Source organism: Oryza sativa, chromosome 3, assembly GCF_034140825.1.
Source record: "Oryza sativa Japonica Group chromosome 3, ASM3414082v1".
Classification (NCBI taxonomy): Eukaryota; Viridiplantae; Streptophyta; class Magnoliopsida; order Poales; family Poaceae; genus Oryza; species Oryza sativa.
Window position 1 is genome coordinate 6,693,571 of NC_089037.1, and position 24,923 is coordinate 6,718,493.

The following is a 24,923-nucleotide window of genomic DNA, read 5'->3' on the forward strand; positions in this document are numbered from 1 at the left end:
GTCAGATCAACACGTGACAAAATTATATCCTCTTTGGGTTTGCAGCAACAGTGGATACGGTACCCACGTACGTCACTGGTTTCCTGTTCTCCGATTAAGCAGCACTTGCACGACCGGACAGGCGTACAGTATAGCATCAGGCCATCAATCCATCCATCACCGGCTGCGCTGCACACACATCGTGTCGCGCTGCTTATGAAACGGTGTCATCATCGTCGTCTCCATATGTCCCCCCCGGTCCCCGGATCTCGCACATGGGGACATAACGTCGCCCTCCCACGGCGAGGCGATGACGACACGATGGCATTCCCCACCCCACCCCATCCACTGCCCCCCTCTCCGTCGTGCACAGCTTCCGCGCACGCGCACGGTGCGCTGGTGGCATGCGCCCACGGTGCATCCACCGGCCCATCGCTGGTCCGCCAGGTGCGATGCATCGCGCGCACCGAGCGGCGACCGCTCCCGTGGCATGATGGGTGATGGCTCAACGATTTTCTTGCGTCTCTTGGAACAGTTCTTCTTTTTTTTTTTCTCTCTTCTTATCTGCTTTTGTTTTCGGTGCTCAGGGCTGCTGTTTTCCGGACCCAATGTATCTGGCATGTGGATGTGGTCGTGAGTTAGTGTCGAATCGTGGAAAAGTATACTTTAATTGCTTAGCTTGTACGTACATGCCGAGGAAGGGACAAATCGATGATCGTTTGTGTGTACAGCTCGCAAGTTCATCGCATTTTTAGCAACCATACGTTTTTGCTGTAGTTCTGTGTGCCCGATTGGAATTTTTCATTTTCGCCGTCCAACGCGAGTAGTAGAAAACTGCCAGGTGGGGCCCGAGGGCAGTGAGCGCCGGGGCTTTGCGCACCCCATCGGCAGCACGCGATCCAGAAAGCTTCGCCTTTTGCTTGCCCTCTGGCATCGATCTGCTGTCCTTAGCTTTCCCTTTTGAGTTTTTCGTGGATCTTTTCTCAGTCCTTTCCATCCTTCTGCTTTTTTATGTAATTGCCTGAAAAAGTCCAGAGCAGAAAGTTTTTGGGCTCTGCTTGGCTATTTTGGTTGGTGTCTTTTCAGTAAATCTGGTTATTTTCAGTTGGTGTCTTCCCCATGAATAGACGAAAAACCGTTGTTTAGTTTTTAATGAGTTTTAGGATTTTGGGAGTGAATTGTTTATTTTGCAGAAGGCAACTAAAGGGTGATTTAATCTTAAATTCAACTCTGAATGACCGAATTTGAATAGAGTGTTGTTTCATCATCACCATCTCATCCTCAAAGCGACATGCTTAAAATAGAAATGAAAACAATATAGTAACTCATCTCATTTATATATTAGACCAACTAGACATACCAACCATACGGTTTAATTAAAAACATACAAGAAAAATAGCTCCGATATATAGTCAAGATAGTACTAGCTACTCGCACACACCATACCAAATACCAAAAAGAAATCATCCCACAAAAGGAAATAAATAAAACTAAAATAAAAAAAAAGAAGAAAACAAAGACAGCCACCCGAGGAAAACGTCACGCGACAGCATTTGACACCAAATTAGCGAACCGCCGCCTCGGTTAAACTGATTTTTACAGCGGAAAATCCCGCTAAAAATCCCGAAACAGCTAGAAACCCATGTTCCAGACATCGCAGCTCGCACCGCGGGGCCTAACCGTGGCGGTTAAAAAGCGTACGGCGTCGTCGCGTTCCCTCCCCCATTTCATCCCTCCCCTTCTCCTCCCCTTCTCCTCGCCTTTTACCCCCACACCTCGCCTCGCCTCGCCTCGTCTCGCCTCGGCGCTCCGCTCCCCTCCTCCCATCTCGCTCGCCGTCTGAGCCAAAACCCACTCGGCTAGCCACCGGCGGCGGCCGATCGGACCCGGGGCCAAGCTGCGGCGAAGCGGCGGGTCACCTCCGGCTGCGTCGTCGCTGGCGGCGGCCACTTGGATGGGCGGTGGATCGGGGGCGAGCTCGTCGTTGTGTTGAGGGCGTCTGCGGGAGGCTTGAGGGGCGTGATGCCGGGTGTGGCGGCGGAGACGGCGGTGGCGTCGGCGTCGGGATCGGGGATCTGGTCGCGGCGGCGGGACGAGATCACGTTGGATCGCCTCCAGAAGGTAGGCTCGCGTGGGCAACGACTTTGGTCTGGTCGGGGGGCTGGGTTTGATGTGAGCGGTGGGAATTCGGGGTGAATCGATGGTGGTGTTATCCGAGGATCGGACTGAGACAGTTGCTTGCGTGTGGGTTGGATTAGCGTTTTTTGTTTGTGCGTAATTCGCAGAAGAGTTGTCTGCAAATGGCGTCGGGGAAAGCTAGGTTGTTTGGTTGATCTGTTTTTGTTTTATCTAAGCTTGTGAGTCCATTTGAGTGGTGAATTTTCATGCTTAGATTCAATCGGGTTGCACTTGGTCATGGGCATATATCCTAATTTTGACTTCTGATAGGCTCGATTGTACTGGCTTTGAGCTGATTCTGGCGGTACATTGCTCTAAGCTATGGTGGCAGGTAGATTTGTACGCCTGGTTTGGTATATAAACGTGGGGGGCAAAATAGTGTTACCGATTACTTCCTGTATGAATTTTGGAATTGAATCAGTCATTCCTCGTTTTGCAAGAGCATGGGGCACTTGATTTGAAATGAAGTAAAAAAGTTGGGGACTGGTTTTAGGTCGTTCATGATTATTTGAGTAGCCTGTAAGTGCTGTTATGCTGATGAAATCTGATGTATGAAAATGTTCTTGTTAGGAAAATAAAATTCTGTCAGAATAATTTTAGGAAAGCAAGCCATTGGCTCGTGTAGAATGTTTTTTTTCTTTCTAACTCTATTAAGTTTTTACGAGTTTCTGACCTTATCAACAAACTATGCATATTGTACACACTCTTCAATCATAAATTTCATGCCTTGCATATTTGTTCAATTGCTCATCCTGTTATTTATTTTCTTCCATTGGAGCAAGCTGATAAACTAGTATAGTTGTAAATATAATTTGATTGAAGAGTAACTGCTAAATAAGACATAACGATATTTGAACTTCTTTCCCCATTTTGGCACACAGATATTTTGTTTGCAGCTCTGTTGAAGCATCTCCAATGATGCACCACCTCTGATGCTTAAAATGTGATGCTCCAATAGTCTTGATTAGAGTTGTGGTTGATTGATACTGTCATTAAACTACTGCAGAGCTATCTCATTTTATCGTTGAACAGTAGATTATACTGGATTTTATTGTTTTTATGACTTTAAAGTAGCACTTCCCTTTGTGCTGGAAAGCAAACCAAATAGCTTATTTAAGTGTGTCTTAGTGTTATGGAGGTTTTTGTGATAGCCATGTTGCAAAGGGAACTGAGCATGTCATGGTTGTGGATTAAACTTGTTTCAGTTCTGGAATGGCTTGCCTCCTCAAGCGCGACAGGAGCTTCTCAAATTGGATAAGCAAACCCTCATTGAGCAAGCACGCAAGAATTTGTATTGTTCAAGGTGCAATGGATTGCTTCTGGAAAGTTTCATGCAAATAGTCATGTATGGGAAGACACTGCAGCGTGATGCCTCGGATATTAATCGTCTGAACACAACTGGAGAAACAAGGATTAGGCAAGGGGAACAAGAAGACCCATCAGTTCATCCTTGGGGAGGCCTTGTAGCAACAAAAGATGGCATCCTTACGCTTCTTGACTGCTTTGTAAATGCAAAATCATTGCGGGTGCTTCAGAATGTAAGTTTTCAACTTGGGATTCATGTCTCTTTTTGTGTAGTTCATTGGCGATTGTACAATTAATAACTAATTTGCTCTGATTTTTATATTGATCCCTTCTGTTACTTTTTCTTAAGCAACCTCCAAGTCATGTTTGTGGAGTTAAGTTAACCTAGAAGTTTCAATGCTAGTACAGGATAGGTTTACTTGATTAGCTTATACCTTAATGCATTCAACATTGGTTTAATCAGGTATTTGATAATGCACGGGCAAGAGAAAGGGAAAGAGAGATGCTTTATCCTGATGCATGTGGTGGCAGTGGCAGAGGATGGATTAGCCAACGCCTAGCTAGTTATAGCAGGGGGTATGGAACAAGAGAAACATGTGCTCTGCATACTGCTCGCCTTTCATGTGATACACTGGTGGATTTCTGGTCAGCATTGAGTGAAGAAACTAGATTATCTCTTCTGCGGATGAAGGAGGAGGATTTCATGGAAAGACTTATGCGTAGGTGAGCATAATGAAGTTGACCTCCATATCATGCAAATTTAAATTAGTGATAACAAGTTGTTTTGACCTGAATAGGCATTCAGCTCATGGACATTATTAGTAACATAGTTGAACTAGTGAGTTCATAACTGACTTGCAGATATTCAGTGAATTCTAATTAACGATCATAGCTATCTGATGCAAATACAATAAGGGCCTGCTATTTTCTTTTTCATATACTGATAGCTATCTATGATCTACCTAGATATGTAGGGATTTTTTTTTTTGCCAATAATGCATCTATTTGTTTGTATTTATCCAGCAACTGACAATTGATCAGTGTAGGATTGATTTTATTTTTTCTTAATACAAATGTCAATAGGTTTGAGAGCAAGAGATTCTGTCGAGATTGCCGAAGGAATGTTATCCGTGAATTCAAGGAACTGAAGGAACTGAAACGCATGCGAAGGGAACCTCGCTGCACCAGTTGGTTCTGTGTTGCAGACACTGATTTCCAGTGTGAGGTCAGGGTGCCTCCTCGATGCCCACTTCACTATTCTAACTTCAATTCAATAGCTTCTGAGTTATATTCAAGTTACATGTGGCTTCTCTATTTTCTAGGTGTTTGAGGATGCTGTCATAATTGATTGGCGCCAAACTTTATCAGAGGCAGATGGATCTTATCATCATTTTGAATGGGCCATTGGGACAGATGAAGGGCAATCTGATGTTTTCGGCTTTGAAGATGTTGGGATGAATGTACAAGTCCACAGAGATGGTATTAATCTTGATCAGTTTGAAGACTATTTCATAACTTTGAGAGCTTGGAAGCTTGATGGGACCTACACAGAGCTGTGCGTTAAAGCACATGCCTTAAAGGGCCAATCGTGCGTACACCACAGACTGGTGGTAGGGAATGGTTTTGTGACAATTACAAAGGGTGAAAGTATCAGAAGTTTCTTTGAGCATGCTGAAGAGGCTGAGGAAGAGGATGTACGTGATTACCACTAATGGTGGACTATATCTAACTAGGCTAGACTTAATTAGGACATTTATTATTGGTGCTAAAAGTTGCCATTCTGAGTTTCTGACCCATAAAAATATTTGCAGGAAGAAGATGCCATGGACAGGGATGGAAATGATCTTGATGGTGATGGCTTACATCCACAGAAGCATGCCAAAAGTCCTGAACTGGCAAGAGAATTTCTTTTAGATGCCGCGGCAGTTATATTTAAAGAACAGGTAATTTGTAATCAAAGTATAGAAAAGAAATGTTGGAAGCAATACTTGTTGTAATGATTGTGGCTGTACAAAGAAAGAAAAAAAACTTGATTTTCTAAACCACAGCTCCCAAATTTGGGTGCACAACCTGCATATCATACATTCCATTTCAATAAGATATATTTTCCTTCAATTGCTACTTCATAATGAAGGAACAGTAACTTACCAGTGTTTGTGATTGCTATATGAAGTCCTCCACCCACATACACCGTGTGATTTGTCTATCTTATCAAATGGCAACTGAGTGGTATGTTATTTCCAGCAGCACTACTCCTTTACCTAAGGTTCATGAATAAAAGTTGTTTTTTGTTGTTCTTGTTTCTACCCGTCTTGCCCCCATCATAGCATTGTCAGTCACTTTAGTCACTTCTGAGGTTGTGTTTTCTAGCCACTGTTGTAGCCATTAAGTACATGCCAATCTAGTTCTGGACCTCCACATATCAAAGTCAATTTTCTTTTTTTATTATTCAAGATATTTAATGCAATAAAAAAATTAAAGAACGATTCTCCACAGAGATATGTACATAAGGGGATCCATATTCTTTTATCCTGTAATATTACTAGTAGTGGTTACTGTAGTTACTAAGATCAAATCAAGATTTATTTATTGAGGGTTTTGCTAAAATTTCAGATGCTTATGTTACAAGCTTAAGCATATGCTAAATATGGGTTAATTGCAGGTCGAGAAGGCATTCAGAGAAGGTACAGCTCGGCAAAATGCACACAGTATTTTTGTGTCTCTTGCATTAGAACTTTTGGAAGAGCGAGTCCATGTAGCATGCAAAGAAATTATTACGTTGGAAAAGCAGGTACTTGTGGTGATTGCATAGAAGTCATAAAATATTTCATATCATCCATGATTTTGTGCACATCAACTTCGTTGACACACTTCTTGCAGAACAAGCTTCTTGAAGAAGAAGAGAAAGAAAAGCAAGATGAACAAGAGCGCAGGATGAGGAGGAGAACAAAAGAGAGAGAGAAGAAACACAGGAGAAAAGAGAGGCTGAAAGAAAAAGAGAGGGATAAAGGGAAAGAAATCCTTGGGTTGAAATCATCAGATGATAATTCATGTTCAACTCTCAGAAACTCAACATCTACTAATGATGAATCAACAAATACTCCTGACTCTAGAGATTCAGCTAGTGAAGAAGAAGATAATTCCACAGTGGTGGATCTTTGCTCCCCTGACACCTTTGTTGATCAAACAGCTTGCAGGGAGATTAGTGTGCAAAACAATATGGACTACTGCAATACATTGACAGAATTTGCTCGAACAAATAGCAGTGACCTTTTCACATCTGGACAATCAAAATCATCAAGATGGAATCTGAGGCTGAGAAAAGATTTCCCTCAAGATCAGTCCTCTTGTTGCTATGATGAGTGCGGAGATGAAAATGGAAGCATTGGTGATTTTCAGTGGCAATCAAAGGAAAGGACAAGACATAGTGCCCGAAGTTGTAACTCAGTGTTTACTACAAATAACAGAACAAGGGATAGACACAACTACATTTCCTTCAGCTGTGACCCTCGTGATGACTATGTAATAAATGACAGCTGTTCTTCATCATCAACTGGATCAGGTAGGGAGACAAAGATGGCAAGAAAAACAGGAGTTGAGAGACCTAGGGTGCAGTACCGCAGGTGCTATCCTTTGGACAACTTTATTGTGTCAAAAGAAAGCCGTACTGGTAATACTCAGCAGAAAAATGGTGCTCCAAAGCAAGTATGGGAGCCAATGGATTCTCAAAAGAAGAATTTGTTAGACAACAAAAACAATGGGTCGGGAGCAGTTTGTAATGTTGATCCAACCAAATTAGTGGAACAAGATAGCAGTGAATGCCCAAATTTTGACGCAGGGCATGAGCCACTAAGTCAATCTTCTGAAAGATCCAGGGATATCTGTAAATCAGAAACAGATCAACCATGTGAAAACAATGAGAAAAATCAAGCTACTTCTTGCGGTGGTACTATTATGGTGGATAAACAAGACTGCTACTCAACAAAAGATGAAGGTTCTGGGCATGATGAAGAGCTGATGATGAACTCTACCAGTTCTGATGGCTTGTCTTCATGTACGAGTGAAGCAGATAGAGAAAGCAGCACAAGCAGTGTGACTTCTTTGAGCGCTCAACATCAAGAATCATCATCATCTGACTCTGAGGAATCTCCAGAGAGAGTCAACAGCATCGAGGAAGCTCCATCAACAAAGACCGTTTCACGGTCCTTACTTGAGGCTTGTGCAGGAAAAGGTTTCAGAGAATACCAACCAAAAGCCATGCACCGGCCTCACAACGACAGATTGGGATTCAACATACCCCCTTTCCAAGATCAGCTGTTGCATCACCAAAGCATGCATGTACCTACACATTCTTCAGCCACAATGGGGCTCCACAACCATCCCTGGGCTGCTCCAGCAAGTGGATACATGCAGTATGCCCAGCCTAGCCACTTCTATTCCAATCCACTTGGATTTGGAGTACCTGGAAAGCAGTCTCCTGATTTTCCAGTGCAGTACAGCAATGTTCATCACTTCCCAGCTCCTGCTTTTAGTTATGCTCCTCCGGAGCCGATTCGGAAGACCACGCCAAGCTTCAGAGTCATGCATACATCGCCGCCTTACCGAAATGGATTGCATCAGAGTCAAACTGTTGGCCATCCTCATGGAGACCCGACTCTAGAAAGGCATCCTTCTCAGCCTAAGCCGTTGGACCTGAAGGATGCTCCAGGAGAGAACAAAAGCTCGCCTGAGGGGAATGCATCCTTCTCGTTGTTCCAATTCAACCTGCCAATAGCTCCCCCTGCCCCACCATCATCCAAAGATGACACGAGTGGAGAGTCAGCTACAAGAACGCCGTTGGCTCAGGTTCAAGTTCAGCCTTGCTCGAGGGAGCAGACTGATGTCAAAGAATACAATCTGTTTTGCTCGAAAAATGGCAGCATGTTTTCATTTATATCGAGATAAAAGCAACACACGCGGGAGATCTGTACTGTTGTTGCTGTTGTGGTTGGCACTATACTTGGTGAGTGATTTGTATTGTCCGAACGAAATAAAAGATGCTTGAGTTTTTTCCTTGTATTGGCTGCCTCTGTCTTCTTTATTTTAGCCTCCTCCTTGTACGTTCCTCGTGTGTATGAAAACTTAGTAAAGGCATAGATTTCAGAAATGCGGTAAAGTTCTAGTTCATGTGAAGTGCGAACTGCCTTGCAGGGCACTGGAAATAGAACGGTCACCTAGCCCTGGTTCCGGTTCCAACGTGAAGGAGAGGCCACTCGCTAGTCCCTACGTCACAGTATCTATGGCCTTGTTTAGTTACCAAAACAAAAACTTTTCATCCATCACATTGAATGTTTGAATACATGCATGAAATATTAAATTGCGAGACGAATTTTAAGTCTAATTACGCCATGATTTGATAATGTGGTGCTCCAGTAAACATTTGCTAATGACAGATTAATTAGGCTTAATAAATTCGTCTCGCGGTTTCCTGACGGAATTTGTATTTTGTTTTGTTATTAGACCACGTTTAATATTTCAAATATGTGTCCATATATCCGATGTGACAACCGAACCCAAAAATTTTCCCCAACTAAACAAGGCCTATATCTTTTATAAAGTTACAACCCACTAAACATCTAAAACTCAACATATGTAAGCATAGTAGTAGTTGTTAGTATATTCAAAAGAATAACATGCAAACATGCCACATCAACTCACTAAACACCTAAAACTCACCATGCATGCATAGCAATTACTTCTACAATTCATTATATTCTAAACCTCAATATAGAAGCATACTAAATTATCATCTCACATTATTTTCACAATATTTAACCCAAACCGGTCAAATCTATCGATTAGTCCTACGACATTTAACATAAATTCATCCATATATCCCACAGTAAAGCGCAGGGCTTCATCTAATCGTAAATGCCCTTAACTGCCAGTGCTTCTGGTAATTCCCATATGTCAACAGGGATACTACAAAGTAACTTGGCTGCCATAAGGATCATTAACTTTGCAATAATTTCTTGCATATCTACAAACTACAAAGCCGAGTTGATTCTCGCCGGCATGGATGGCAAGCTGTCTATATAATTTGTTGTTTTCAACAAGTTCATCATTGAAACTGCAAAACAGCAAGATACAAAGTAGGCTCGTCAACAAACTCTAATATTTCAAACTTGCTACCGGCAGTAGCCTTCTCTAGAGAAGGCCTGGTAGGCAAATCGGCAGTTACAACTTCAGGATGTTCCCTGCGATGTTGCTCCAAACTTTGCCGTCCTTGATCCAAAAAGATGACAACTCTTCCACCTATGGCAAACGGCATACAGCGTTTCAATTCAAGACAAAATGCATACAAGAAATATCCAGGTGGTATAATCACAACATATCAGAATGACCTCAACACATGAAGCACCCTGACAAGTCGATGTTCATGAAATTTGGCTAAACTAGGGGATGTAGCAAAGGTTGATGACTGATCCTTGATGATGTCTTGTTAATAATAAGAAGCAACGGGTTAAGATAGCTAATCTAAGAGCTTTGTGAGAAGCTGGGTTGTCGGAGCTGAGGAGTGGAGCAAATGTATATAAGAGAAAAGGACAGCTGAATACTATTGAACTAAGAACAAGGACATTTTGATAGCTTGATTCAATTCTCAGATGCAAAAGATGAACTATAAAGCATATATAAAGCAACAAGGCCGCAAATCACCCCATTAAAACTTTAGAGGGCAAGGTTAGGCACATACAACTATACAAGTAGTGCCTGAATTGAGCTAATGCACTCCATGAAACAAACACCATCTACAATGTAGAATTAGGATTTAAAACTAGCCTAACCACAGGAACTGAAAATAATCAGAACAAAACAAGTATATGCATGCCTACGGCTGTTTGTCTGTTCCATAAATCGCATCAAAATTGTTTCAAGCAAACTAAATCAGCACACACAAGGATTAACGATTCAAACCATGTAGGACACTGTATCAAAACCACATGTAATTGTAAACTAATGTATCCAATTTATTTCATGAATATGGCAAGGCAACAGGTTACCTAGTACTAACATTGATATCTCAAGTCACTGTTAGTCATACAAACCAAATTTTGTCACAACAAAATGTACTCCTAGTTTCTTAACCATCACAAACCACCTCAAGAGCAGTGAACACAGCAATTCCGCTGATTATGTACAAACCCACAACTAGGCCCTCCAATTAAGCGAGGAATGCAGAGTTTTAACCCTCAAATGATTGCGAAGCTAACAGAGCAAAACAGAGATAAGATAGCTTCTCACCTTTGGAGCATCTCTTGGCCAGCGACTTGAGCAGCGCGGCGGCCGAGACACCCATCCCGGGGAAGTAGCAGACGAACACGGCGTCGAACGCGTCGAACCTCTCCGGCACGCCCTCCACCACTCCGCCTCCCCTGCCGCCTCCGCCTCCCTCCAAGTGGAAGCACCTCACCTCGTCGTGCCCCTCCTTGATCCCCGCCAGCACGTACAGGGACTCGTGCGCGGCCACCAGGAGCTCGCAGGGGTGCCCCGAGAGGAGGGCGTCCACGAAGGACGGCGCGGGGGTCACGGCCAGCACCCGCGACGCGGGGGAGAGGGCCCCCGCCGCGAGCGCGCGGGGGAGGCTGCCGCCCGCGGCCGCCGCCGCCGCCGCAGCATCGAGGAAGGACCAGTCCTTCTCCACTACGTCCGCGACGGCGACGCCGTCCGGGACCGCGGCAACCGGGCCGGCGCGACGGGAGGGCGGCGAGCACGCAAGGCTGAGCCGTAGGGGGGTAGGAAACCCCGGGTTGATGGGTCGCGAGTAGGGTCGGGGTCGCGGGGTAGGGAGGAGGAGAGGGGAGAACGCCAGCGAGAGGGAGGCGGAGGCGGAGGCCATGGGAGGAGAGGGTGGTGTTGGCCGGAACGGGAGGAGGATGGGAAGGTGGAAAGGTAGACAATGCAGTCTCGGCAGAGTGAGTAGTAGCGGTAACTATGGGCCGGGCCAGGAAACCATAGCCATTAATAATTCGGCCCAATTAGCTAGTTGCTGGTTAGAGAGTTACGGGCTTCTGAAATAGTGTACTGTATCTCACGGCCTGTTTGTTACGGGCTTCTGAAATAGTTACGGGCTTCTGAAATAGCGGTAACTATGTTTGGTACTCTTGCCGCGAGCCCCCGAACCGCGAGTCCATGACCAATCACCATCCATGGCGAAGATGAATAGTTCATGCCGAGCAAAATTTTTTTTCTGCACGGTGATTCAAAATTCAAACAGTAAGTATAATCAATCACAGATTGAGCATAGAGATATGCATGAAAATGCTTCCTTTTTTTCCCATACAAAACGTATGCCAAGGGAATCGTACGAGTACGATGGAATTCAAACGGTAACCAGAAAGTTTCGGAAATTTTCAGTTTTTCACACAAAAGGAAACTGTGACCAGAAAACGAGGTGATCACCCTGCTCCTGGCGGACCCACACGACCAGCCGATCGGACGATCGCCGCTGCCAGACAATGGGTCTACACGAATCTCAAAGCCCAAAGTTTGAATCGTCCCGCTCTTGGCCCTCCCGGCGCTGATCAGTCTTCGCCCAATGACACGTGGGTCCCACTGAGAGATCACAGATGCTGCTGACATCGCGGGAAGGACAAGCCATTGACTAGTCTCTAGGCTATCCCCACCGGAGAGAAAAAGAAGACCAACAGAACTGAGGATTTGAGGAAGGAAAGTGTCCGTCACTGCAAGTGGGGCCCACTCGGAAGCCACGACCCCCTCTTTTGCATGAGCTGCGGCGAGCACGGGCCCACCGCCCACCGCCCCTGCTCTCTCCGATTTCCATTCCAATCTTCCGCGTCGGCACGAGACCACGACGTCACGCATTCCCGCGAATCCGGCCTGCTCGAGACCTCCTCCCGTCGCGACGCCGCAAGCCATCAAAGCGCCTCCTGCTTCCGCTCCTATCCAAGGCGAACCACACTCTGCGATCGAGAGCTCGCTGAGCCGTAAAACCCTAGCTAATCCTTCTCTCTCCCCCCCTCTCGCTGTCGTCTCCGTCTCCGTCTCCGATCTCCGCGGCCTCGGTTGCGGGCTGCGGCTGCGCCGGTGCGGCTCCATGGTCCCGGAGCCGGCTCCCGCGGCGGCGACGGAGCCGAGGCGCTCCACGCGCAGGCGCCTAATGACGGCCGCCGCGATGGAGGCCGAGGCGGAGGCGGTGGCCGACCTCGACGAGATCGACCGCGAGATGTCGCGCGCCGAGTCGCGCAAGCGCCAGCGCAGGACGGCGAAGGAGAAGCCTGGTGCCCGTAAGGGAGCGACCGAATGGAAGCCGGAGGACGTGGAGAAGGCGGCGGCGGCGGAGGGGGTGGCCGAGCTCGACGAGATCGACCGCGAGATGCCGCGCCCCGAGTTGCGCAAGCGCCAGCGCAGGACGGCGAAGGAGAAGCCTAGTGCCCATGAGGGAGCGACCGAATGGAAGCCGGAGGACGTGGAGAAGGCGGCGGCGCAGGAGCCCGAGGGGACCGAGCTCGACAGTGGGTTGTCGCCCGCAGAGTCACGCGGCAAGCGGCAGCGCGGGGTGGAGAAGGTCAAGCGTCGTACCCGTAAGAAGACGGCCAAGGAGAAGACGAAGGAGACGACCGAGAAGTCGGCGGCTCAGGCGCCCGAGAAGATGAAGGTGAACGATGCGGGTGGCGCGCTGGCCGAAGACGTGTGCGCGGATGAGCCGGACGCCGAACAGATGGCCATGGAGGAGGAGGAGGAGGCAGCCGACGTGCTGGAAGCAGAGGAGAGGATGGGTAAGTGTGTCGGAGAAGGATCAGCCGAGAAGGCTGCGACGAGGAAGAGGGTGGCGCGGCCAAGCACTGCGAGAAGGGTGGAGGACTCAGATGACCACTTTGTGGGCGATCCAGTACCGGATGATGAAGCGCGACAACGATGGCCCGTGAGGTACAGTAGAAAGGTAAGAATTTCTAGTAAACCTCTAACTCTATTCTAGAGTTATCTCCTGGAATACTAAAGTTTGTTATCACTTCGATTTTGAGATGATTTTGAAAAATAAAACTGACATGCTCTTTTGTTTTTGTTGCAGGGGTCTGATTCGCTTCTTAAGCAGGAGTATGTGTGTTTTTACGCTAACATTGTTCTGAAAGTACTCTTAATCTCTTCTTATGCTGCTTTTATAATGGTGATCAGAATTTTCATTTATGCAGGCCTGACGAAGATGAAGAAATGAAGGCTCGATGTCACTACCTGGCTGCTAATGTGGATGATGAAATCTATCATCTTGATGATGATGTCTATGTCAAGGTCAGTCATGAATATCTTGTTCACACTTCTTAGAACTTTATTAACCAATGTTGTTTCCTAGTTTTATGTATTGCTTTTACGATAGCATTTTTATATGACTGACTAACAAGGGATGATTAATGTACCTTTTACTTTCTGCCATTTTTGTTTTGCTCTTCATTATAATTGTTATTAAACTTATTATCCTACTATTTGTTCTACTGGTTGTTAACCACGAGATATTAAGTTTTCGATTAATTTGTTGGCACTCATTTTGTACGCACGTAAATTTTCTCATATCATTGTTCTGTGCATATCAATTTTGTGTGGGAAATGGGTACATAACTTGATTTGACTGTGGAGATTAATAAGAATATCATTTCGTTTGGCTTGCATATGCTCTATGGTGTATCGTTGTAAATTATTCATGCGTTATCTATTTGCTTATCATATGTCTTGTCTACTAGGTCCATATGAACCAAACTAACTAATTTGCAGGCTGGTCCTGATGAGGAAAATTACATTGGACGGATTACTGAATTTTTTGAAGGAGTCGACCGTGGATCATATTTCTCTTGTCAGTGGTTTTTCCGTACAGCAGATACGGTATGTCTGAACTCTGAAGTACCTTTTTGTTGCTTTTTAATGGAAATGTAACACTTATAAGAGACATGTATTTGCAGGTCATCTCATCAAAGTTGTTAAAGGTGCATGATCATAGACATAACCATAAGCGTGTTTTTCTTTCAAAGGAGAAGAATGACAACTTGATTGAGTGCATAGTCTCAAAAGTAAAGATTGCCCATGTTGATCCAAATGTAAGTGATATATTCATTAGGCATATATCCTATTTAATGCTTATTATGTTGTCATGTTACAGATGATTTTTTGTTGTTGCTAATATTTAAACAAATTCAGATGACGCCTCAAGCAAGAGCTCATGCTATATCTGATTGTGACCTGTACTATGACATGTCTTACTCTGTTGCATATTCCACGTTTGCAAATCTTCCAGCAGGTAATTGTTTACATGATTCTTTTCCCATTGCAATTATCATAGGTGTGTATGTGCATCATTCACTTTGTTGTTAACTTACATAAGAGACCTTTTATGATAAACTGTATGAGAAAAATATTTTATATTATATTACTATTTTGAATATTTGACAGATGCAAAAATACACTTGTTGCTTCAATATTGTCAATCTCAATGTTTATTGTCTTATCTTCTGAGGGAGCTATTTTCTTGTAGATAATGATGGTGCATTGGGGAGTGAGGCAACATCAAATATTTCCTGCGATGATGCTGACAATTCTTCTAAGGGAAAATTGTCGGCTGATATTGTGGCACCATATAGTGAACAAACAGAGACAGCTTCTCTGCTTGATCTTTACTCAGGATGTGGCGCTATGTCAACTGGGCTTTGTTTGGGTTTTGCATTTTCTGGCATAAATTTAGAGACTGTACGTTTTGTACTTGGTGTGACTCCTAACTGCCTACTAAGCTCTTTTGTCTATTGACAATGTTAATACTTGCTTTATTGTGCAGAGGTGGGCTGTTGACATAAACAAATATGCTTGTGCTTGTCTCAAACATAATCACCCATACTCGCAGGTAGTACATTCCTGTTTCCACTTGTGTACTGCCACTAGATAGTATCACCTTGCACATCCACCACATAGACAAATTCATGTGTTTGCTTTTGCCTCTACTTTGTAGGTGCGGAACGAGAAAACTGAGGATTTTCTTGCCCTTATTCAGCAGTGGGATGCACTTTGTAGAAAATATGTTGTCCACAAAAACGATACACTAGAACCTAGTATAGATATGCCCTTAAATGATGCTGACGATGTAAATGAGCCTCTTCCAGAAGATATATTCGATGTAGAGGAGCTCCTTGAGATATGCTATGGTGATCCAAGTAACACAGGAAAAAATGGCTTGTGGTTTAAGGTAATAGACTTAATGTTTACTAGTTAACTAGCATTCCTTTAATTTCATATTTATTTGTATTAATCTAGTGTGGTACTATATTATTGAAAAAGTACCCTGTGAATTATATTTTATATAGGTGCGGTGGAAAGGGTATGATCCAAGTTATGATACATGGGAGCCAATTGATGGGCTCAGGTTGGTATCTCTTTCATTATGCCCCTTTCACATTTTTTGTTTTATTGTTAGTGCCTAATCGTTACAAATTTCAGTGATTGCCCTGAGCGTATTAAAGAATTTGTAGAGAAAGGACACAAGGAAAATATTTTGCCCTTGCCCGTAAGTATCTTTCTCATCTTCTTTTTTTCCTTTTCAGTTTTGTTGTCATGCCATCTTATCATGTCCTTTAAATTCGTAAGGGTGCTGTGGATGTCATATGTGGTGGGCCTCCATGTCAAGGCATCAGTGGGTTCAACCGATTCAGAAAGCATAATGATCCACTTGAGGATGAAAAGAACAAACAGTTGGTTGTTTTTATGGATATAGTGAAGTATCTGAGGCCCAAATATGTCCTCATGGAAAATGTTGTGGACATATTGAAATTTGCAGATGGATTCCTTGGACGCTATGCAATGAGTTGCCTTGTGGCTATGAATTATCAAGCTAGGCTTGGGATGATGGCGGCAGGATATTATGGGCTACCGCAGTTCAGAATGCGGGCATTTCTCTGGGGAGCCCTTCCATCAATGGTTTCTCTCTATGCTTTCTTAATCTTATTCCTTTGTGACACTTTTGCATATTAAGATGTTACATTCACCAATAGGTATTACCAAAATTCCCACTTCCTACCCATGATGCTGTTGTGCGTGGAATAGTACCAACTACATTTTCGGTAAGAGAATTGAGTAAATAATTGCCAAGATTTCATTATTGTATTATGTATTGTCTTAATATTTGGCTGCTCCATTTGCAGCAAAGTGTTGTTGCATACAATGAGGTAGACACCCGTTGCCTACGAAAGGCTCTTCTCCTTGCAGATGCCATATCTGATTTACCCAAGGTTTGTGTTATTTTCATATATCCATGGATCTTTATCTTTTGAATGCTGATTGGACAATTGTGTTGTTCTTTTTTTGTATGTGCTATATTACAAATTTACAGGTTGGAAATGATCAACCTAAAGATGTAATAGAGTATAGTGTTGCCCCCAAAACTGAATTTCAACGGTATATCCGGAACAACCGTAAAGGTAGTCCATGATTTGTTACTAATTGAATTAACAAATATCGATAAATACTGTTCATGAAATCTACTCCCTCCGTCCCATAAAAAAACACACCTAATATGGGATGTGAAACAGTCTGTTCAGATTCGTAGTATTAAGATGATCCATATCCCTTACTAGGTTTATTTTTTTATGGGATGGAGGGCTATGTTCGTTTGTTATGCTCTTTCCCTCTGCATTTGTGGAATTCTAACTATTTAAATTTTCATTAGTGTGTGGGTTTGACAATTGCCTTGCCCGTTGGTTTATGCAATTCTAAGTGTTGCTACTTGTAGTTTCTTGATTGAATTTCTAGGCCAAGTTACTTTGTTTTGTTATTCATTTTCAGACATTCAGGATTACTCTTTTCGTGGAGATGATCCTTCTGAAGAAGGTAAATTGTTTGATCATCAACCTCTAAAGCTAAACAAAGATGATTATGAGCGTGTGCAGCGGATACCTGTAAAAAAGGTTAGCAAGGCTTAAGATTGTCATGCCAGTTACTTTCAATACCTTGGTTGCTTACCTTTTTTTCTGTTTCAGGGAGCGAACTTTCGTGATCTAAAGGGCGTCATAGTTGGCCCAGATAATACTGTGCGGCTGGATCCAAACATTTCCCGTGAACGACTGTCATCTGGGAAGCCTTTGGTACTTTTATATTTTGCTATATTTCAACAACTGCAATGTCAATGTTTCCTCTTTTGCATGCCATTAATTACTGCTTCTCTGGATAGGTGCCTGACTATGCCATATCTTTCGTCAAGGGGAAGTCAACTAAGTAAGTACGTTGAGCATAATGGTTCATTTTACACAATCTTGATTGATAATTCTAATTAATCTGGCAATGCAGACCGTTTGGACGCCTGTGGTGGGATGAAACTGTTCCCACTGTAGTTACCAGAGCTGAGCCTCACAACCAGGTATCATTTTTTTTTTGGCGTTTTTCCCATCTTAATGCCACTTCGGTTGTAATTGTGCATAAACGGACTCCCCCATATTGCAGATTATTTTGCATCCTAGCCAAGACCGAGTTCTGACTATTCGCGAGAATGCAAGGTTGCAAGGTTTTCCTGACTATTACAGATTGATCGGCCCACTAAAGGAGAAGTAAGTGCTTATAGGATGTTTGTATCGATTGTAGTGGATTCAGGAATCAGTAATATGGACTTTAGTGTCCATATTTTGGATTGAATTACTCACAGATATAATAGTATATGACAGATGAGTGTTGTGTAGTTCCATTCTTATGCTATGTATTCTTGTTCAATGTAGATATATCCAGGTTGGCAATGCGGTTGCAATTCCAGTTGCTCGAGCTTTGGGGTATGCTCTTGGGCTGGCCTACCGGGGTGAATCTGATGGAGATCGAGCAGTACTCAAATTGCCAGAGAGTTTTATTTATGCTGATCAAGAGACGGTTGTTAAATCTTCGGCAGGAACTCCTGGAAGTGAAATAGCTGATTCGGAACAGTTGTTTGAATAGTATGTTATCTGAGTCACTTGTATAGTTGGGTGATGTGCTATAATTGTTTCTGTATGAGTTTCGAACACGGACAGTGCATGCATTGTCCAATGCTCCAAACATTCACTGGTTAACCCTGGAACTGAGTAATTTGCATACGTTTCTTCATTGGATGTCCATTTCTTTCTGGTTTAGATATGTGAGTGAAATACTTTATTTGCTTCGATTCTAATTGAGCTGCTGCTACATTGTATTATCGGGCTCTTTATTTAATGGGATACTGGCTACTTTTGAGCAAAATCTATCCTTATGCTCTTGTTTTTACTTGTATGAAATTTCCCTGTCCTGTCTGACGTTACACAAAGATGCATGGAACGATAGTGTTCAGTACACCAGTTTCGATGCTGTTTTCTTATATGGGCATAAGTTATTTGTTATTTGACAACTGCTGACTGTTAATGACCGAAGATTCAGTCACTGTTTTTTTTTACTGATACAAAATTCATTTAATTTCTATTACTGGCTCTTTATTAAAAGAAAGAAAAGAAATCTACATGGCACAAAGCATTTGCATGGTAATATACATAAACTCCTTTTTTTTTTGGAGTTTTTCATGGACGGGCCCTGATTGGCTGTTAGTACTGCTGGACAGTCTCAGTACTTCAGCGAAGGCAGATGTATTTACTTTGGAGAGCCTGGCATCTGCGAAATGACGTGATCCATGGTAAAGGAAATGCATCAATAGCTGACTCGGCTAGCTTCCTGGTAAGCTATGAAAATCAATTGTAGCCGATCCGACAACGGGAAGATGATCACAAAGGGAAGGGCCCTATGTATATGGAACATAATAAAAAAGTTCCAACTACAAGTATGAACAGACAGGCTGACAGATGGTGTGCGCCGCCGGAATATTTCGCTAAACTGAATGTTGACGCTGGTTACAGAGAAGAGTCTGGGGATGCAAGCGTCGGATTTATATTCAGAGACTGAAGGGGTTGGTGCTTCTTGCTGGCCACAAAACCTTGCATCAATGCGGTTCTTCGGCCCAGGCGGAGGCGCTAGCATGTCTAGAAGGACTGTGATCGGCGGTTGAATTGATCCACATGCCAATTGTGATGGAGATGGACAATGCTGAAATTGTCGATGGCATAAAACAACAGGGGCCATTGAAATCGGCCTGGGCGACGACAATTGAAGAGATTAAAGGAGTGATGTAGTGTTTCCAACAAGTGCAAGTGCACAAGATAAATAGGCGACGACAATTGAAGAGATTAAAGGAGTGATGTAGTGTTTCCAACAAGTGCAAGTGCACAAGATAAAGAGAGAAGCAAATAGGGTAGCTCATGTTTTAGCACAAATGGCAATGAGTACTAGATCTCGTGCGGAGTGGAAAAAAACATAAGCTCTTTTTTTTTTTTTGAATCTACACAGAAGCTCCCTTGACCACCAATGATAATGATGTTTGTCAGCTGAGCTCCAATGGTTGGGAACGTCCCAGTTGGCATGGAGACCAAAAATAGAAAATATAAAGAGATTGTATCCCAGAAATGCGCGCGAGGCGGTGCGGTGGAGGTTGGACAATGTGACGAAACCAGCGCTTTGAAGCCTACTTCCTTTTCCCTTCCCAATTCTGCTTCAACCCCTTCTGTTTTTTTCAGAAAGAACAGGGAAAAAGGAAGGTACATTATTGATTCTTCAATTTCATGGCATTTCAATTCCTCTATTTGTTTGGTACTCTGAATGTTGTATTCGATCTCACCTCCAGTTTCATAAACCCCAATTTCTTTTGCATGATGTTTGCTTTTCTTAAAGTGAATGTGGTTATTCCCTTGATCCTAGATTCTAAGATGTAAGGTAAAGTAGCTTTTGAACTATCTTCCTTGATGTTCCAGGATTCTAAAATGTAAGATAAACAAAAAAAAAAGGACTGCTTTTCAGCGTGTAGTTCTGTATGAATGGACATGTTAACTAAACCAAAGGTCTGATGAAACATGAGACAAGTCCCTCAAATGCAGATAAAATCCTCAAATCCCTCACTATCCTCTCCCATGGTTATGCATCCTTTCTTTTTTTTTTCCTTTTAGATAATATCACCATTTTTTTCCTCCCATATTTTTGCAGGGGTTTATCGCGACGAGGAGCCGAGGAGGGGGAGGCGCGCCGCGCCGTTCCATTCCAGAACATCCTCTCGTGGGAGGGGTGGAATCGTCTTGATCATCGCCGGGGCGAGATCCGTCTCGACGTCCGGCGGGAAATGGACGATTCCCCGCTAGATAATCTGTTTGATGGAAATGGATTGGATTCATCGGCAGGCGCGGACAGCTCTAGCTCCACGGGATCACCGCCGAGCTCCACGTCGTCGTCCCCTCCGTCGTCGCAGTCACCTCCTCCGGGGTCATCGCCGCCTCCTGCCAGCCCGCCACCGTCCACACCGTCGGCCCCACCGACCAATTCCTCGGGCTCAGCACCGTCGCCACCTTCCCCGTCGCAGTCGGCGCCACCGGCGAATACCGGCGGCGGCGGGTCCCCACCACCATCGCATGGCTCGCCGCCAGCGCCAAAGGCCGTCCAGTCTCAACCCGCTCCGAAGCGTAGCGGCGACGGTGGCTCCTCCTCGGACAGTGGGAGCTCCAAGGAGGGAGGCAGCTCGAGTGACCGTGGCAAGAGCGAAAGCAACGGCAACAGGCCGGGGCCAGAGGCTGCCATCATCGCCGGCATGGTCATCGGGTTCTTCACCTTCGCCCTGCTGCTGGCCATCGTCGCCTGCGTGTGCTGCTCCAAGAAGAAGAAGAGACCTCCCCACATGCACATGCCGTACTACACCGACGAGAACGGTAAGCACACATCTACACGCGACGCGACGGCATGGTGCGCTCGCCACGCATGCCGCAGAGAGATCTTGTGCAGTTGACATGGGGTGCGCTCCCGCGTCCGCGTGCATGCAGGGAAAGTGTACTACGCGAACAGCATGCCCAGGTGGCAGAACAGCGTGGACCAAGGCGGCGGCTGGCACGCGCAGTACTCGCCAGGCCAGGCGCCGCCGAGCAGCGAGATGAGCGGGTCGCACGGGGCGGGGCCGCTGCCGCCGCCGTCACCGGGCATGGCGCTGGGGTTCTCGAAGAGCTCCTTCTCGTACGACGAGCTGGCGCTGGCGACGGGCGGGTTCTCGTCGGCGAACCTGCTGGGGCAGGGCGGGTTCGGGTACGTGTACAGGGGCGTCCTCGCGGGCAGCGGCAAGGAGGTGGCGGTGAAGCAGCTCAAGGCCGGGAGCGGGCAGGGCGAGCGCGAGTTCCAGGCCGAGGTGGAGATCATCAGCCGTGTCCACCACCGCCACCTCGTCTCCCTCGTCGGCTACTGCATCGCCGGCTCATCCCAGCGCCTCCTCGTCTACGAGTTCGTCCCCAACGACACCCTTGAGCACCACCTCCACGGTCTCCATATCTTTCCTGCTCTTTTCCCAGCCATCGTAACGCGCCATTCGTACGTGAGATTTTTGTTCGATTCTGACACGCGCGTGTGCCGGATGCGTGCAGGGAAGGGCGTGCCGGTGATGGCCTGGACGACGAGGCTCGCCATCGCGCTCGGCTCAGCCAAGGGCCTCGCGTACCTTCACGAAGATTGTAAGGTCCCTAATAAACTTTTCGTTTAATTTGCAGTCTGCAGGGACAAATCCTGTCTGTACGTCCTTCTAACGATCTGATTTGTTGCATTGTGGTTGTCACGTACGAAGGCCATCCTAGGATCATCCACCGTGACATCAAGGCGGCCAACATCCTCTTGGACGAGAATTTCGATGCTAAGGTGAACACACCAGCTTGTTTAAGCTGCGTTTAAGATTGAACTAGCTAGTCCTGACTTGTTTGAATTCATTTGCATTAGGTTGCGGATTTCGGGCTTGCAAAGCTAACCACGGACACCAACACGCATGTCTCAACGCGCGTCATGGGGACTTTCGGGTTAGTGCAACATGAGACCGTGGCTCGCTCGTTGACATGCATGACGGACGAGCGGGCACGGATGACGAGTCCCAGTTACATGTGTGTAGGTATCTGGCTCCCGAGTACGCGTCGAGCGGCAAGCTGACGGACAAATCGGACGTCTTCTCCTTCGGCGTCATGCTGCTCGAGCTGATCACCGGCCGGCGACCGGTCGACCCAACGAACTACATGGAGGACAGCTTGGTTGACTGGGTGAGCGTCACCCTCGCCTCCATCGCAAACTACCACTACTACATCCTAAGCTTACATACGTGGTTCTGACACGCCGGCCACTCGATCGCTTGGTCGTGACAGGCGAGGCCCCTCCTGGCGCGCGCCTTGTCGGAGGACGGCAGTTTCGACGAGCTGATCGACCAGCGCCTGGAGAACAAGTTCGACCGGCTGGAGATGGAGCGCATGGCCGCATGCGCTGCCGCCGCCGTCCGCCACTCCGCCAAGCGCCGCCCAAAGATGAAGCAGGTAATTGAAACCGCACAGCTCACAGTGATCAAACTGATCATCGATCACCTGGTTGCCTGGCAATATATGATATTTTTTCTTCTTTGCGTGTATTGCAGATTGTCCGTGCGCTGGAGGGCGACGCGTCGCTGGACGACCTGAACGAAGGGGTGAAGCCCGGGCAGAGCATGATGTTCAGCACGGGGTCGGAGTACGACTCCGGCAACTACGCTTCCGACATCAACAGGTTGAGGAAGGTGGCCTTCGAGAGCAGCATCGAGGACAGCAGCGAGTACGGGACCCACTCCAGCGCCGACTCGGGGGAGCCACCCCGGCGGCAACAGCATCGCTAGCCGTATGATCGGAGGCGTCGAGCTAGACTTGACTATTTCTTCGGTGCGTGAGTGTGGAAAGTGGAAACTGTGTGGTGTTGCGAGATGGCGAATCATCGATGGGAACCGGGGCGTACCGTGTATGTGGGAATTGGGATACTGTCGTGCATATTGCAGGCCGATCGTTTGACGTGACTGCTTTGTTGGCTGTATTATCGTGTGATTTAATGATGTATCCGATCGATGAGTAATGCGATATTGCGCTTATCTTGCATATATCTACTGGTGAGGTTTGCACTGAATCGAGAAAAGGAAGAAGAGAGGTTTCGTTTGAAGTTAAGGATACATTCGAAGGAACTTACATAAGTTTAGTCAGCTTGTTTCTAAGGGCATTCCCAACTCTCCATCTAAGATGGTATATATGGCATTAACTACTGTCATGTAGGACTTTTAGCTTATGTGACACTGTATTAATTAAGAGAGAGAGAGTGAATAGAGGAAGAAACCGGGTCTCATGCAAGACACAGTTTCAACACGAGAACCCATGCACTAGACACTATCAAGTTTTGCATTTGGAGAGAATAGTCTCTTTATAATAGATGAAGAATAAATATGATTGGTAGAGAAGAGAGATGATGTATTTATTAATGGCCCACTTTAAGAAACCATAGGTTGTAGAGTGTAGTTTATATTTATTAATGGCCCACTTTAAGAAACCATAGGTTGTAGAGTGTAGTTTCTATTGTGATGTCTTATTGACATGGCACCATAGACACTGCTTATGGACAATATGGGTTGGGACTGCCCTAATGGAACGGTTGAAAAGCGTCGAACGTACTGCACGTGTTTCTTTGTGCCGTGTCCCGGCCATCCTTCCTCTCTCCTCAAGCTCCCTCGTCGGCTGGCGAGCATTAGGGATGCAAGCCGGGCAGGCAAACAGGCTTTTTTTTCCTGCTTATCCTACTTCTAGTTCATTTTTTCTTCTAAATTTTGTACTATCATGCGAAAAATAGACTAGCAAGCGGGTTTTTATGCGGGTAGTAGGACTACCCACTTGCATCCCTAGCGAGCATGCATAGAGAGGGAGAAGGGGGGTATCTTCACTGGCACCGCTTGATGGGAGACGAGGTCACTGCCGGCTTGCTCCTCTTCCGTTGTAATGGAGACCATTGTCTGCAGGAGAAGTGGGGAAGCAGCTGTGCAGAGAGAGGGAATGGTGATGTCGGCCTTCAAAAGGGGAACTCAACGACGACAGGAGGGGATCCGATGGCGGCATTAGGAGACGCGACGAGAGGGGATCCAACTTTGACTGGCTCTTGGATCCATCATCGACGGGAGGGGACCCAAATCCCCGTGGTTGTCGTGGGTTTGGTGCTTAGCCTCGCCGCGGCGGGAGCTTAGGAGGCCTGATGGCGAGGCGGGAGCGGAGGTCCCTAGACCTCCCCACAGCGGTCGAGCTCGGTGACACCGCGCCCATCGCCTAGCTCCTTCCCGCCGGTCATTGCCCTTCTCCCCGATGGCCATCCCCCCCCCCACGGAGAGCGGCCGCTCCACTCTCACCGCTTGTTGCACACTGCTCCTCTCTCGCCGCCCGTCGCGCTCGGCGTCCTTGCTGCGCTCCTCTCCCTCTTGCTCTTGCCGCTGCCATAGGAGCGGGGAAGGATGGAGGATGGACACCCAAAAGAAGATTGGAAAAGAGGGGAAGAGGGTGAGGTGGAAGAAGTGGGAACCACTGACATGTGGGTCCTATTTTTTTTGTTTGGCTGAC

General features: G+C 45.9%; 4 protein-coding genes across 4 annotated transcripts; 3 read left to right on the forward strand and 1 right to left on the reverse strand.

Moving 5' to 3' along the window:
- Window positions 1–1,772: 1,772 nt before the first annotated feature.
- Window positions 1,773–8,520, forward strand: LOC4332126 (uncharacterized). The gene is made up of 8 exons (XM_015775765.3): window positions 1,773–2,100; window positions 3,363–3,695; window positions 3,926–4,185; window positions 4,546–4,687; window positions 4,785–5,156; window positions 5,274–5,405; window positions 6,125–6,253; window positions 6,343–8,520. The coding sequence occupies exons 1-8, from the start codon at window positions 2,002–2,004 to the stop codon at window positions 8,404–8,406; spliced, it is 3,531 nt and encodes a 1,176-aa protein (XP_015631251.1). The 5' UTR covers window positions 1,773–2,001; the 3' UTR covers window positions 8,407–8,520.
- An 837-nt stretch (window positions 8,521–9,357) lies between these two features.
- LOC4332127 (uncharacterized) lies at window positions 9,358–11,391 on the reverse strand. The gene is made up of 2 exons (NM_001417424.1): window positions 10,744–11,391; window positions 9,358–9,756 (listed from the first exon to the last, which is right to left on the reverse strand). The coding sequence occupies exons 1-2, from the start codon at window positions 11,336–11,338 to the stop codon at window positions 9,563–9,565; spliced, it is 789 nt and encodes a 262-aa protein (NP_001404353.1). The 5' UTR covers window positions 11,339–11,391; the 3' UTR covers window positions 9,358–9,562.
- A 921-nt stretch (window positions 11,392–12,312) lies between these two features.
- On the forward strand, window positions 12,313–18,542 carry LOC4332128 (DNA (cytosine-5)-methyltransferase CMT1-like). Its single transcript, NM_001417425.1, has 21 exons — window positions 12,313–13,402; window positions 13,532–13,557; window positions 13,653–13,749; window positions 14,227–14,334; window positions 14,412–14,546; window positions 14,647–14,746; window positions 14,981–15,192; window positions 15,278–15,343; window positions 15,449–15,682; window positions 15,801–15,859; window positions 15,934–16,000; window positions 16,081–16,410; window positions 16,485–16,553; window positions 16,635–16,721; window positions 16,823–16,910; window positions 17,275–17,396; window positions 17,469–17,573; window positions 17,660–17,703; window positions 17,776–17,845; window positions 17,929–18,032; window positions 18,198–18,542. The coding sequence occupies exons 1-21, from the start codon at window positions 12,557–12,559 to the stop codon at window positions 18,406–18,408; spliced, it is 3,180 nt and encodes a 1,059-aa protein (NP_001404354.1). The 5' UTR covers window positions 12,313–12,556; the 3' UTR covers window positions 18,409–18,542.
- A 1,403-nt stretch (window positions 18,543–19,945) lies between these two features.
- On the forward strand, window positions 19,946–23,431 carry LOC9268745 (proline-rich receptor-like protein kinase PERK4). Its single transcript, XM_015774431.2, has 9 exons — window positions 19,946–20,066; window positions 20,509–21,221; window positions 21,333–21,818; window positions 21,921–22,007; window positions 22,118–22,188; window positions 22,267–22,343; window positions 22,433–22,577; window positions 22,680–22,844; window positions 22,943–23,431. Exons 2-9 carry the CDS (start codon window positions 20,642–20,644, stop codon window positions 23,174–23,176), a joined length of 1,845 nt encoding a protein of 614 aa, XP_015629917.1. The 5' UTR covers window positions 19,946–20,066; window positions 20,509–20,641; the 3' UTR covers window positions 23,177–23,431.
- Window positions 23,432–24,923: the final 1,492 nt, after the last annotated feature.